The 14,333-nt window shown below is 46.2% G+C and overlaps 1 protein-coding gene across 2 annotated transcripts in view; it reads right to left on the bottom strand.

Moving 5' to 3' along the window:
- Nucleotides 1-391: 391 nt before the first annotated feature.
- The window catches only part of bcl9 (BCL9 transcription coactivator), a 45,318-nt gene continuing 31,376 nt past the window's right edge, over nt 392-14,333 (bottom strand). For both annotated transcript variants that reach the window (XM_089003550.1, XM_089003551.1), the window contains exons 3-10: nt 14,101-14,333; nt 10,452-10,765; nt 9,620-9,727; nt 9,328-9,514; nt 8,946-9,042; nt 6,710-8,864; nt 3,729-4,001; nt 392-2,715 (exon numbers count right to left, since the gene is read on the bottom strand). The exon at nt 14,101-14,333 is cut by the window's right edge and continues 231 nt beyond it. In XM_089003550.1, coding sequence (XP_088859676.1) covers nt 1,718-2,715; nt 3,729-4,001; nt 6,710-8,864; nt 8,946-9,042; nt 9,328-9,514; nt 9,620-9,727; nt 10,452-10,765; nt 14,101-14,333 — 4,365 coding nt within the window. In that variant the 3' untranslated portion in view covers nt 392-1,717. The remainder of the gene's footprint in view (nt 2,716-3,728; nt 4,002-6,709; nt 8,865-8,945; nt 9,043-9,327; nt 9,515-9,619; nt 9,728-10,451; nt 10,766-14,100) is intronic.

Here is a 14,333-nt window from a genome sequence, read left to right as displayed (position 1 = left end):
GACCACTCACATGGCTTTAACCGAAGACGCCATTTTGTTTTTTGGAGAACGGCCTCACTCTCTCTGTCTGTAACCCGATCCCCCCCGGGGGCACGGAATATGGGATAGGCTGCCATTTCCGGGCTCATTCGCGAACGACACATCACTCAATGTGGCAGCTCCGTGTGTATCCCGAAAAATAATTCGTATGCCAATGTAAAATTTTCATAAACGTTCGTAAACCAAAAAGTTCGTAAGCCAAGGGGTTTGTAAACCGAGGTCCCACTGTACTTTGTAATCATGTGTGGTAGTCATTTTGTGCTGCAAAGCCCCTCAAGGATCTCCCTACCACACGCCATGTGGTTAAAAAAAAATAATAATAAAAAAAAGGAAGAGTTTTCGGCAGACGGTCCATGTTTGTGCTTTTTCTTTTTTTTTTTAATAATACTATTATCTTTATGAGGTCATAGTTTGGTTTGTAATACACTGGAGTTACAAAGGAAATTAAAATAGACTAATATTCGAATAGCCCACCAACAGTACAGTATTTTTTTCTTTTTTTAAAGGACAACCGACGTCTCCAGACAAGTTGTGTCCATAATTTGTAAAATGGCTTCAAATGACTTCTACTGAGCGTATTTTACAAAGATTCCACCGCACGTAGCTATATTTTACGTTTTAAGACTTGCGCTGAATATTCCGAAAGTCTTGTTTTTGAGTTGGTGACGAGTCCGTACGTGACGTCACTGAAGGAACGCCCCTGACCGAAAAAAGGTAGCAGTCCTTCCATCACGTCAATATATTTTGCTGTACTTGTTTGTTCTGAAAACGTTATGTTGCACCAAAAAGAGCCAGAAGAGGGCGACCAAGCTCCGTATAAGGAATTAATCAGCCTGTGGAAACGGGTTGATTAATTCCTCACAGGGAGCTTGGTCACCATTTTCTGCCTCTTTTTTGGTGATACATTTCACCTCTATTGCATCAAAATGGCACGGAATAAATTCTTTAATCGATTGCAAACATTTTGTGTGTTTTAGAAGCTATCAAACGTTTTTTTGATGTCAGTTAAGAAACAAAAAAGTGACGTCGATTGTCCTTTAAGGGGAGGGGGCGCTTCCTCCTCCCAAGTAAAGTCAGGTAATAGGAGTTGAGAGGTCACTGATAGAATGCCTATACACACGCACGCACGCACACACACACACGCTCACATGTCTATACTGTACAGAAACAGTCAAAAACAATGGAGACAAGATGGAGTTCTACCCAAGTCCTCACAAAGCACTAATTTGTCTCAATCCTGTTTCATACCGCATCCGTGATTTTTTTTTCTTAATTAGGAAAAGGAAAAAAAAAACAAAAATAAGATGGACATCCTGTATGTATACTGTAGCATCTCCATATTGATTTTAGAGCAAGGGTGATTCCTCTACGTTGTCCAACCCCAAAAAACATGGATTTGTTTTCTTTTTTTTTTTTGCGAAAAACAATGCACAATTTCATACATTCTGAAGTTCATAAGTCAAAATTGTTCTTGTGGCAAAAAGGTATTCCCAACCTCCATTGGGGGGACAAAAAAAAAAGTGCCCGCTTTCCACGGGCAAGACATGACCGGGCGTCTCCATTCAGTTGATTCCAGGGTACATCCACCATTTTTTTTTTTTTTTTTTGGGGGGATAATACTTCCTCAATTAGCCTCTTTAACTCCATCCCAGAACATTCTCGATACAAAGTTTGCGGATTAGAACATTCCGGGGCCCGGACTGAAGCCCATGTCCATGTCCCGCGGCCTCATCATCATCGTCTGTTGCGGCGGAGCGCCCATGCCTTGCAGCGACATCATCATGTTAGGGGAGCCGCCCGGTCCGGGGTGAGCCATTTGCCGTCCCTGCATCATCCCCCCGGGACCCCCCGGAGACATCATCCGGGCTTGGTGGCCCATCATGCCCTGGCCCATGAACCCCGGCGGGCGCATGGAATTGTGAGCGGGGTTCCCCATGGGCATGTCTTGGGGCCCCCCCGGCATGCCTCCCATCCCCTGCATGGGCATCGCCATTCTCGGGGGACCCTCGCCCATCATGGGAAAGCCGGAGGGGTGCGACGCTTTGTCCCCTCCGCCGCGGGGGAAGTAGGACAGAGTCTGGCTGGGCTTTTCCGACGGGATAATCCTGGAGAGGTCGAACTCGGGGATGCCGGATGCTCCCGGCCGCATCACCTCGTGAAGGTCCGCCTCGCTGAAGCCGCCTTGCATGTTGCTGAACTCGGGTCCTCCGGGGGCGTTGGGCTTGCACATGACCCCGTCCGGCCCGCCCCCGTGAGCCATGTTCCCCATCCGCCCTCCCATCGGCCCTCCTTCTCCCTGGAAGCCCATGGGGTGTCCGGGGAAACCTTGGTGGCCGACGGGCCCGTTGTGCGGAGAGAAGGGGCCCTGCTGGGACGGCGATTGGGTCAGCGGGTAGCCCTGGTTTCGCTGCGGGTAACCCAAACGATGCCCCTGGGGCATCATTTGGGGGTTGGCCATTCCGGGGTCTTGCGGATTAGCGGGGATCATCATGCCGTGAGGCATCATGCCGGCGGGGCCCATGTTAGGGGCGTTAGGAGAGGGCATTTGAGGGGGCATTCCGTGCGACAGGGGCTGCGATCCCATTGGGTTCATACCGAGGGGGCTGAGGGCTGGCATGGGCCCGGAGCTGCCGGGTCCCATCATGCGAGGGTTGCCTTGGTGGTTCATCGGCATACCTTGCAAACAGACGGCAAAGAAATGAAGACATTTTGTACAAACATATCTTATCGGGGCAATCCTTTGTTTCTAATGTGACGTGATGCTGAGATTAAACATCTAAAAATGACATTTATTTACGATCAATACCTCCGGACAAGTTGCGTCCATAATTTGTAAAATCACTTCAAATGACTTCTCCTGAGCGTATCGATTCGAGACATGTAAGCAAAGCGACGAAATGTAGCGTCCCAGAAAATGCACAAGATGGCGCCCGAGCTCCGTTGGAAATGGGCTGATTTGTCAACTAGTATCAAATAGTAGTCTTGGTGCAACACACAAATATTCACCGTCGCGTTATTTATGTTTTTTCCTTCTAATTTTGCCATCAACACAAAGTTTTCAGACCAAACAAAGTACTCAAAATGCATTGTGTGTCGCTTTCTCGGTCAGGGGGCGTTCCCTCCGTGACGTCACTTAGGGGATCGTCATCAACTCGAAAACAGGACTTCCTGAATATTCAGCGAGTAAAATAAAGCCACATGCTGTGGAATCTTCGTAAAATACGCTCAGTAGAAGTCATTTGAAGTGATTTTACAAATTATGAACTTTAAGCCTTTAAGCCACAGGTGTCAAAGTCAAGGCCCGCGGGCCAAATCCGGCCCACCACATCATTTTTTTTCGGCCCGCGAAAGCAAATCAAACTTGTTAAATTCCATGATGATTGCTAAAATCTGAGCCAAAATGTCATATTTTTGGATGTCAACCACAATAAAAGTCATTATTCTTGACTTCAGATTTGAAAACGAGTTATTCATTAATTTGCTGTGTTCTCCATATGTAATATTTGAAGGGATTTCAACATTCTAATGGGTTCCCCAAATTCATAACGGCCCTCGAGAGGAAACCATAACTACAATGTGGCCCGCGGCAAAAAATGACTTTGACACCCCTGCTTTAAGCCATGCTATGCACACACAGTAAGTGAACTGAGAGTGGCTCATCATTGCTAAATGTTAAATAACAACATTACCATTGTTGTTAACTGAAGGAAGATTGGGGGAGCGAGCAGGGGGCGAGTCGTCGTCGGAACTGGCGACAGTCTTGATGGCGTCGTGGTAGAGCGGCGTGGAGCTTGGCATGGCAAACTTGGACATGCGCGACATCATAATAGAGAGCGGATTCTGGGAGAGCGTCGGCTCAGGCGGGATGGTGTAAGGGCTGCCCGACGGCACGTTGCCAGGGAGGGACATCGGGCCAGACGGCGCACCGGAGGAAGGTGGGCCACTTGAAGGCCCATTACCACCTGTGTGGTGCAAAAACAAGAATCAAACGTTGGGATTTCCGAGGGGGGCGGCGTTTCCCTCTTTTCCATGTAAGCAATTTGTTCCTGCTTCAGCTGTTGTTATATAGACCAATATGCATGTGTTGCATTGAATTTTGGACAGACGCCCACATTTCAAGCTCATATAACTCCAGACCTATATAATTTAGGAATTAACTCCTTTTTTTTCCTGAGCAAAGACGATAGTTTAAGGTTTCTTATGCTGAATTGAATGTTTATGTAGTCCCAAAACTCAATATTCTGTGGGTCCTGGAATTTGAGAATGACAAAAACCTGGACACTTGTACTGTATATATGGGTTGATGCAATATAGCTACATATATCAATATGCCTTTCTTGATACTTGCACTATGGCCATTTTTTTATGAAACGGTTTTGCATATTTTAGAGTATGCAGTTGACATTTTGATTTTACGATGCTTAGAATATCGTGTTTTTCTACCCCCCCCCCACCCCATCCCCTTTCAAATTGCTGCTGTGGACTGCCAATTTCCCCATTGTGGGACGAATAAAGGTTTTCTGATTGTGATGGCAAACACATGCATTTCTGCCATTGGCCAGAAGGTGGTGGTAATGCATCAAAAGTATTTGCAAAGCACCAAATGAAAGAAAAAGAAGAAATGGAAGCGAAACCAGTAGTCAAAAGCGTGGCTGGTGGTCATCCTTTTTAGCATGACAGTATTGTACCTGAAGATTTTAATTGCCAAATCTGATGCCAGAACACCACCACGAGAGACTGTGTGTGTTGTGAAATGCAGAGCCCGGCCGGCTCTTCTCCCGTTAATTCCTGAGCACAACCTGTGTTATAAACCAATCAGCAGCTTGCGCCTGAATTGTTTCCATCTGTACTGTCTGATGCAATGGGTTTCGGCACTCCGTTTTGGGGGCATATTGAACAAACCAACGGCTCATTTGAACTACGCTCAGCTTCCGAGCGGTCGGAGTGAAGCAGCAGAAGCTATCAGAATATTTCCATACAGATTTTTTTGGGGGAAAAGGGGGTTTGGATGGGAGCCTGGTCTCACTTTTGGTAAAATAAATTACTGTATATCATTGGTGACAGTCTAAAACCTCTGATGTCACAATTTTCTAATTTCATAACATGTATGTGATCATTCCATGCATGTTGATGTTATTTTCACAAATTGTTGATCAAATACAGTGATACCTTGGCTTACAAACTTAATTGGTTCCCAGACAGAGTGTGTAAGGTGAAAAGTGTGTATCCCAAAAATTAATTTCCCATAGGAAACCATTAAAATGAGAATAATGTGTTCCCAGGTCCCCATAAAATATAATTTTCTACTTTCTAATTTTAAACTAAAAGCCTTAAAACTACACAAAATATACCTTATTTTATGTATAATAAATGTGCTATGATATTATAAATAAAGAAATAAACTGTACTGTATAATAAAGTCGTTTTATTTACCTTTGTGATGGTCGTTGATGGCTTGATGGAATGGAGTGGCCGGTTTCATCAGCATTAAACACTTGATGAGGAACGTAGTAGCCTTCTTCTTTCACCATTCAGGTTGCTTTCTCTGCGATAATTTTATCTAGTTCCTCATCAATTGTGTTCTGTTTAGCTGGGTTGATAGCTTTTAGCATCAAGTGTACAGATGGCTTGTGCGGGTTATTTGTGGAGCCTGATTGATGGGAATTTTAACCGTGCAGTCTGTCTTTGAACTATCAAAGTTGAAACGAGTCCAAATTTCACTGTTTTCTATCCATTTTGTCACTCTGTCTGTCTCTTTAATGTTTAAACCACCTCCCCTCACTGCTGCGTTCTTGACCAATCACGCGGCTTTAACCGAAGACCGGGGGCGGGGAATAGAGGACAAAAACAAGCCTGCTGCCATTTTCTTGTTAGAACGGGCTCGTTCGCGAACGATACATCATTCATTGTGGCAGCTCCGTGTGTATCCCGAAAAATAGTTCGTATGCCAAAGTAAAATGTTGATAAATTTAACGTTCGTAAACTGAAAAGTTCGTAAGCCAAGGGGTTTGTAAACCAAGGTATCAATGTACATTAATAACGGCTGGCATGTTTCCTGGCTGAACGAATGTGTCATTTTGCCGTCCCCCGCAAAGTAATGATTAACTGCCAGACGTGTAAAAATGTGTTCACTCCGGTGCCAGGGTTTTTGTCATTTTCAATCGAATCCAGACTTTTAGGACTGCATAAACATTCAATGCAGTGTAAGTAACCTTAGACTCTCTTCTTACAGCAGAAAAAAAATAGTTAATTCCTAAGTTATATGGGTCTGGAGTAACATGAGATGCCTCGTGGAAGGGAAAGGGAATTACCAGAGGTCTGACCAGCACTTTATCACCCCCCCCCCCTCGCACGAAAAACCAAAACCTGAACACATTCAGGAATGGTGCTCCAGGTCATATTTTTAATTCCCAAATAAATTCGGGAATGGTAGTGAATGAATTAAATATGAGCATTCCTTCTGACATTCGCAATGTTTGTTTTCGTTCATCATGATGCATTTTTTGACGTGTGAAAACGATACACCAGAGCGACTTGTAGACTAAAAATATAAAAGCCATTCAATAATGACTATCGTATGATGAAGACTCAAATTCAAAACCTTTTTGAAGATACATTTGTGCCCAATGTGTCTCTGTTCAACTGTAAACATTGCACACGTGTAGTCTACCTTGCTCCATGTTGCCCATCATGTTTGGTGACGTGAGGCTCAGAGGGGGCTTGCCGCCTTGTTGCGGCACTCCGGGACTTTGCATGGGAGGCTTTGGTGACGAGGCCCATCCCGGCGAGGGATTGGGAAGAGAAGGAGACCTCATGTGAACCGGGGAGGCTCCCGCCGATCCCATCATGGAGTGCGGCGACTTCATTGGCGCGGAAGATGGGGGCGCCGCGGGGGCCTGGGGGCCTGCGGGACCCGTGAGCATGCCAGCCAGCTGAGACGGTGTCTGAGGTGATTTGAGGTTTCCGGAAGGCGAGCCCATCATGGGAGACTGCACCTGTCTCAGAGGAGGGGACTTGAGTGGGTTGATGCTAGGAGAGTTGCCCCCGCCTGCTTGGACATTCAAATCTGCTGGCTTTCGACCTCTTTGGCCCTGAGAAGGGCCGGCATTAGGGGGTAGGTGGTTCATGCGACCGTTGCCTCCAGTTGGCGTGGCTCGGTGTTCTGGGCCAAACGGTGGCTCTCCGTGCGGGCCCCTCATTCCTCCGGGGAAAGGACGCCCGGGCCCCATGGGAAAGTCTCCAGGTTGTGGCTGCTCTGGGAAGGGCGGCCCTTGCATTGCCCTGCCTTGGCCAGTCATGTTTTCCATCGCAGGGCCTCCTCTCATTCTCATCATCTCATCCGGACTCATGTTCATTGGAGGATCTCGTAGTTTGGAAGGGTGCATGTGTGGTCCAGGGACTGGACCGGGTCCCATGCCGAATTCGGGACCCAATTCTCGACCCCCCATTCCCTGGAGCCTTGACGATGGGCTCATTGGACCGTCACCGGGCATTCGTGGAAACATACCCATGCCGTTTCCTGGTTCCATTCCACCTCTTTGATGGCCCATCATCCTTTGCATGTCCATCATCATGCCAGGGGGGAGGCCTTTCTCTCCTCCCATACCTTGGTGGAACATGGCCTCTTGGACTGACTGAGGGTTTGGGAAGCGCTCGCCTCGCCCACCGGGGCCAGAAAACATGGCCCCCGGACCACCAGGAAACCCTCGTCCATCTCCCATACGAGGCGGCATGTCGTCCGGCCACCCCATTCCGGGACGCGGCGGTCCTTCCATCTCAGGATTGATCATTCCCGAGAAGGCCGGCATTCGCTGCATGTGAGGGGGCATGCCTCTCGGGCCGGGTCCTGGGCCCATGCCCATGCGTTCTGGGTAAGGGTCTTGTGGCCCACTCGGTCCTCCCCACATCTCTCCTGGGCCCATCTGATAAGGTGGTGGAGGTCCTCGTATCATGCCCCGTGGACCGTGGGGGTGCATCATCATGTCCGGAGGAAGTGGCCGATGTTGCATTTCTTGTTTCTTTCTCTTCTCCTCATAAAACTCCTGCTGTAACTTCAACCACGCCACCTGTTCCGGGGTCATTTGATCACCGTCTCCGCAAACACCCGGTCCCCCCATGTGTGGACCCATTTCATCCTGCGGAAAAGGAGGCATGTCTCTGGGCCCGTGGGGAGGTCCGAATGGTGGACCTTGTGGGCGAGGTCCTCCTGGCCCACTCGGCGGTCCAAGGCTTTGAGATTGTGCCATCATGGCCTGCAAGGGGCCTGGCTCAGACCGCCGAGGAGGACCGTCGGGGCCTCCATCGTGGGATTGTGGAGGCCCAGGGGGTGGCGCCTCACGATCATCTGGAAAAAGCATGCGCTGAATGTCTCGCAATGTCTGCAACGAGCGCTGGCGATGCTCCAACTGCTCTTGGGATAGACCTTCTGTGTTGGCCTCCATATTTAAAAGCTCCTGCGCCAACTGTTGCTGCTGCTGCTGGGGCGTCAGACCCGGACCGCCGGGACCGACGCCCTGCCCTACTTCACTGACCGTGGCGGCGTTCAGGCCTGTCTCAGCTTGGCTCATGGGTGTCTGGTCAATAGGTCCTGCATTGTTGCTGGGGCTACTGCCGGGAAGATTCTTTGAATCGATGACCGCAACTGACGAGCCATCCTGCGGAAGAGCGCCAGACTGGCTTCCCTGGTTTGCCGACTGGGGCGGGGCCGGCTCTGGCATGCCCGTTAAGGATGACTTGGATCCGGGCTGGTGGCTCTGATCTTGGCCATGGGACGTCGTTTGCTGCGAAGGCTTGGAGTCATTTCGGAGGGCGTTTGCTGTATTGTTCTTTGGTAAAAAGAACAAATAAACCACGATTAGAATGATTTGAGAGGTGATCAATGTCGGTGGATATGAGAATGGCTTTACCAGAAGGAGGTGAGCATTGTCTTTGCTGCTGGAGATGTTTTTCATGTGGAAGGTGATGATGTTTTCTGTATGGCCAGTTAGAACTGCATCAGCTGCCCTGAAGACAAGAAGGAAAGCAGATATCAGCAAATAGACACAATTTACAGTGACAATCATGGCCAGAAAATAATGCAGACCCACAATGAACTTTGAATAAGTTCATTGTGGGTCCATGGGAGTCCATTTTCATTGGCTTCTGTGTTCAATCCGATTGTTAACATTTCCTTATGGTTATTTTTTTTTGGTACTCATCCTACAAAATAAATGAAGCGCTCTAGCAATTTCTCACAGCAGCCAACAATGCGCCCGTGCTTTCAGAAAACAAATAGTGAAGCTTCCTTACTTATTTGCCATTTCTGTGGTGAAGACATAAACAAGTTTGGAGCCAGGCTTCTGGCCACTAGCAGGTTCCGTCGTGGATCCTTGGCCGCCTAGTAAATTGTGAGAGGGTGTGGAGGAACGGCTGAGTCCAGCGTTGGAGGTAGAATGAGTGACAGAATCTGGTGGCTTTACGTCACTGGAGTTACAGTCTGCGGGAAGACGAGACGACACAGCTTTAGGACGCGTTGTTATGCATCCATGTGTGGAATTGATCAACTGATGGAACACCAACACATGCTTGGAAGAACACTTACTGAAGAATCCTTTGTCATCTTCGTCACTTTCTCCCCCCGAGCACCAGTCGGCTCCACTGTAAGGCTGCCTCCTCTCTGCCACACACATCCTTTTCACCCTGCTATTGTCTGCGCAAACACACAAAGCCAATCGTGGTCTCACACTAGGCAATGTGAGTTATGATGACAGGCAGGAAAAACACAGAAAATCCCTAAGAGGTAGCTTGAGACATTTGGGCGACGTTGTCAAATCAACCATTAAACAACCAAGAATCCAGATGCTTTGATTCAACTTTTACAATGACCCCTGATGATTGATAATCTATATTATACAGCTAACGCAATCCTTTTCAAAGAGTATAGAATCCCTCAACACCGGCGGTTTTCCCCATAGTATTTCCTTGAAAAAAACTCTTCATGTAGCTCTTCTCCCGATAGCTAATGCGACGCTATTCTTATTTAGACGGCAATCTAATTGAGACTCTGCGACCAGCGAAGCCAAGCAGTACGCTCCATTTTGTCACAATTGTTTAAAAAAATGCAATTTATCAACGCTCCGCCTCGAGATCAAGTGTACTATTATTATGTCCATTCCCAAAAGGAGATTGCGTCTACGGCAACTGGAGATGACTTTGGGTTGTCATAAGCTACAGACAAAACAGCATTCAAGCATTGCGGATTTTGTTCTCTCATTTCAATGGCGAGCAGTTAAAAGCCCCGGTACAAAGTAAAACTGCGTAATTTCCCTATAAAATCATCGGTGCTGACAGCAAATCTTTACAAGGGCTCTGAGTAATACTGGCCTCTGAAACCTGCTCATCGTGAATCAAGCTGCCGTTAGAAGCAGCCTCACCTTTTTCATCAATGGTGGGCGTTCCGCTCTCCGGCTGTTCAAACGACTCCACCGATGTGCTTCGCTCTCTTTTCACTTTCACTTTGGAGCTCGGGCCGGAGGTCAAGCTCTGGCCATTCTTCAGCCCGATACCCCCTGCCACACTTTGTGCTCCTTTGGCACCCAAGGTCTTGGGATCGCAGGGCGAGGGCTGCGACTGGCTGCCAGCGCTCCCTGGCTTACCCTGATTGGGCATTTTAGAGTCCATCTGGGAGGCGGTGGAGGGGGACATGACGGGAGGTGAGCGGACCATGGCCTCCGTCTTAGGTTTCGGGCTGATGCAAAGAAGATAAGAGACAAACATTGTGAAATTACTATTCATGATTTATTTTCATGATGCCAAATATTTGATTGACAATGCATGAGCATGAACAACAAAAGGACAATTTTCAGGTAATGTACACCTGCAGAGTTCAACATAATCTTCTGACACCTCCGGACAAGTTGCGTCCATAATTTGTAAAATAACTTCAAATGACTTCTACTGAGCGCATTTTACAAAGATTCCACCGCATATAGCTATATTTTACGTTTTAAGACTTGCGCTAAATATTCAGGAAGTTTTGTTTTCTAGTTGATGACGATGTCTGACGTGACATCGTGTCAGGAACGCCCTCGACCGAGAAAGTCACACACAATGCATTTTGGGTACTTTGTTTGGTCTGAAACCATCGTGTTGATGGCGAAATTAGAAGGAAAACACATAAATAACGTGATGGTGAATCGTTGTGTGTTGCACCAAGACTCCTATTTGATACTAGTTGACACCAATTCCCAGCAGACAAATCAGCCCATTTCCAACGGAGCTTGGGCGCTATCTTGTGCATTTTCTGGGACGCTACATTGGAGTCCTGACAGTTCGAATTGATACGGGAGGACTTCTTTAATCGATTGGAAACATCAGAACTATTTGAATCATATTCATAACTGGATGAGTAGCAAGAAAGCATCTTCTCCGAATCTGAACTCTCTAAAGCCATTGTTTTGATTCTGGAGCAAGGCAAGACGTCCTGGCGTGACGTCCCGAACTGGAGGGCGGGACTTTCTGAAAATCCCCAATTCGCAGCTCATTTTATTGCAATTTTAGCACACTCAGTCATTTTTATTAGTGTTTTGCATTTGACTAAAAATATCAGCATGCGTGTTTTTGGGTATTTTAGGAGCTATAAAACGTTTTTCTGATGTCAGTTAGAAAACAAAAAATGGTGTTGGTTGACCTTTACATTTTCTCAATTTCTACCACGGTATCAAATGATTGACCCTTCACATATATTTTTTTCTGTTATCAACTTTCTCATCAGCTCTATCTTTTGTTGTAAAGTGTAGTAATCATCTGAAGCTCTGCATGGAAAGAATACATCATGACAGATATCGCCCCTGTAGAAATGATTGCCGCTGCCCAACAACCTCACTATGAACGCAGCTCAGTATCGTCGAGCAGGACAAATCTAACTTTAAGCGAACTTTTTTTTTTGCCACACCCTAATCCGTCTTTCCCACTTGCCCCTCTCATACACACTTGTACATGCAGTGTGAAACAAATGCCAACAAGTCCAAAAAGCACAACCGCAGCCTTGCTTGCTATATGTATGAACACACGAGGCTGCTGAAAAGTAGAAAAGTTGGGAGCGCCAGGGAGAATTTTGGCAGTCCAGGCAGCTGTTTCCAGAGACTCAAGCATGATTTTGCGGGGAAAAGTTCCAAAGACAATGCACTCTGTGAACCCACATCTCCTGATCATACACGAAGACCTTTGCTTGGGGCCAGAAAGACATGCTGAAGTTGGACCTGAATTCAATTTCACGACAGGAAGCATACAGTGTGACACACGCACATGTGAAGAAACGAACATACAGTTCTTTTAGGTCATTGTTTGCAATGACAAAACAAAAGCCCAAACCTTCTAATTTCTTATATTTCTCTCCATCTGATAATACAAAACTCAACAATTGGTCAAAGACGCACAATAAATTGTTTCAATGCTTCTTTTTGAGGCAGTGGTTATAATCATACAAATGCTGCAGTTAGCCTTAAAGGACAACCGACACGTTTTTTTTTGTTTCCTAACTGACATCAGTAAAACATTACAGGCTGATATTTTTTGTGAAATGCAAAACACCAATAGAAATGAGTTTAAGTGACCCAAAACTACTTCAAAATGACCCCGGAGATGCAGAGTTTCAAAAGGTCCCGCCTCCTTGTTCGTGACGTCACGCCAGGACGTCTTGCCTTGCTCTAGAATCAAAACAATGGCTTCAGATTCTGAGAAGATGCTTTCTTGTTACTCAGGGGCGTTCCAGACGTGACGTCGCGTCAGGCATCGTCATCAACTCGAAAACAAGACTTCCTGAATATTCAGCGCGAGTCTTAAAACGTAAACTATAGCTATATATGGTGGAATGTTTGTGAAATACGCTCAGTAGAAGTCATATATATATTTTTATGCACTAAAAGGGGACATTTTTTTTCTTAAATTAATAAGTCTAAGAACAGTCAAATAGGTTTCCTGCACTTCCTCAACGCAATTATATGCCAGGGTTCTTTACAAGTACAAGACCAGCTTTGTTTTTTTGTCCATGTTTTCAAGCACACGTTAATTGATTTATTTGCCTCTATGTTTATTTATTTGCTATCTATTACCTATCTGGCTGGGTAGCTAGCTATCTATTAGTTATATATCAATCTGGCTATCTGTATTTATTACCTCGCTAGCTAGCTTTCAATCTATTTGAGTTACTTCCGGGTTGAGTGAACGCTGGTGCGTGTAGCCGCCGCTGCTCACCCACTGAGAAAACTTATCTTGTGACTGTAAAGTGACCTTGAGGGTTTTGAAAGGCGCTTACAAATGAAATGTAGTATTATGATGATGATTATTATTATTAGTAGTAGTAGTAGTACAGTGAGACCTCAATTTACAAACTTAATTGGTTCCCAGACAGAGTGTGTAAAGTGAAAAGTGTGTATCTCCAAAAAAAATGTCCCATAGGAAACCATTGAAATGGGAATAATCCGTTACCGGGTTTCCATAAAATCTACTTTTCAACTAAATAAGCCTAAAAAACTACACACAACATACCTTATTCTATGTATAATAAATGTGATGAAAGAAATACACTGCATTGTATCATAAAGTCGCTTTATTTACATTTGTGATGGTCATTTATGGCTTGATGGAATGGCGTTGGAGGTCGAAGGTCAAAGGGAATTGCTGTTTGGAAAGAGAGGCGGATTACATGACGACTGTAATTAAAGAAATAAACTGTGCTGTAAAATAACGTTTTATTGAACTTTTTCATGGTCGTTGATGGCTTATGGAAGGAGAGTCACCTTCCAAAAGGACTGTTGGTAACTTAACCTCATGTGCTGTTCGGTCGTGTGCTTCCGCCGAAGATCACTCCGCCAGCCGTGGTGGGTGTGTATTATGAAAATAGTGCTTATTATAAGGTTTAATTTTCATAAATTTAACGTTTGCAAGTCGAAAAGTTTGTAAGATAAGGTGTTTGTAAGTTGAGGTCTCACTGTATTATTACGTCACATGACATAATAAATGTATGGTTCGGAAGTCATGTTCAGCATCAATAATCGCTACACGGACTCTGGCTCCACTCACCTTTGTGTGTTGGTGGATGGGGAGTTCTTTAGCCTATTGGAGTGCATTGATGGGGTTACCAGTACGACAGAACACGGCGAAGTGAGGTGTTGGTGGGGACTGCCCGCGTGTGCGAGCGGCGCCTTGGCACGGACGTTCCTGGAGCCGGGGTTGCCGAGGTTGCTGAGGTTGCCCCGCCCGTCCTTGGCCTCCTCTCGCTCCTTCTTGCCACGCTCCTTCTTGCTGAAATGTGT

Source organism: Hippocampus bargibanti, linkage group LG08 (assembly GCF_051943395.1).
Source record: "Hippocampus bargibanti isolate YZ-2025 linkage group LG08, ASM5194339v1, whole genome shotgun sequence".
Lineage (NCBI taxonomy): Eukaryota > Metazoa > Chordata > Actinopteri > Syngnathiformes > Syngnathidae > Hippocampus > Hippocampus bargibanti.
The sequence above is the reverse complement of the archived record's forward strand: the minus strand, read 5'-3'. Positions and strand labels throughout refer to the sequence as shown.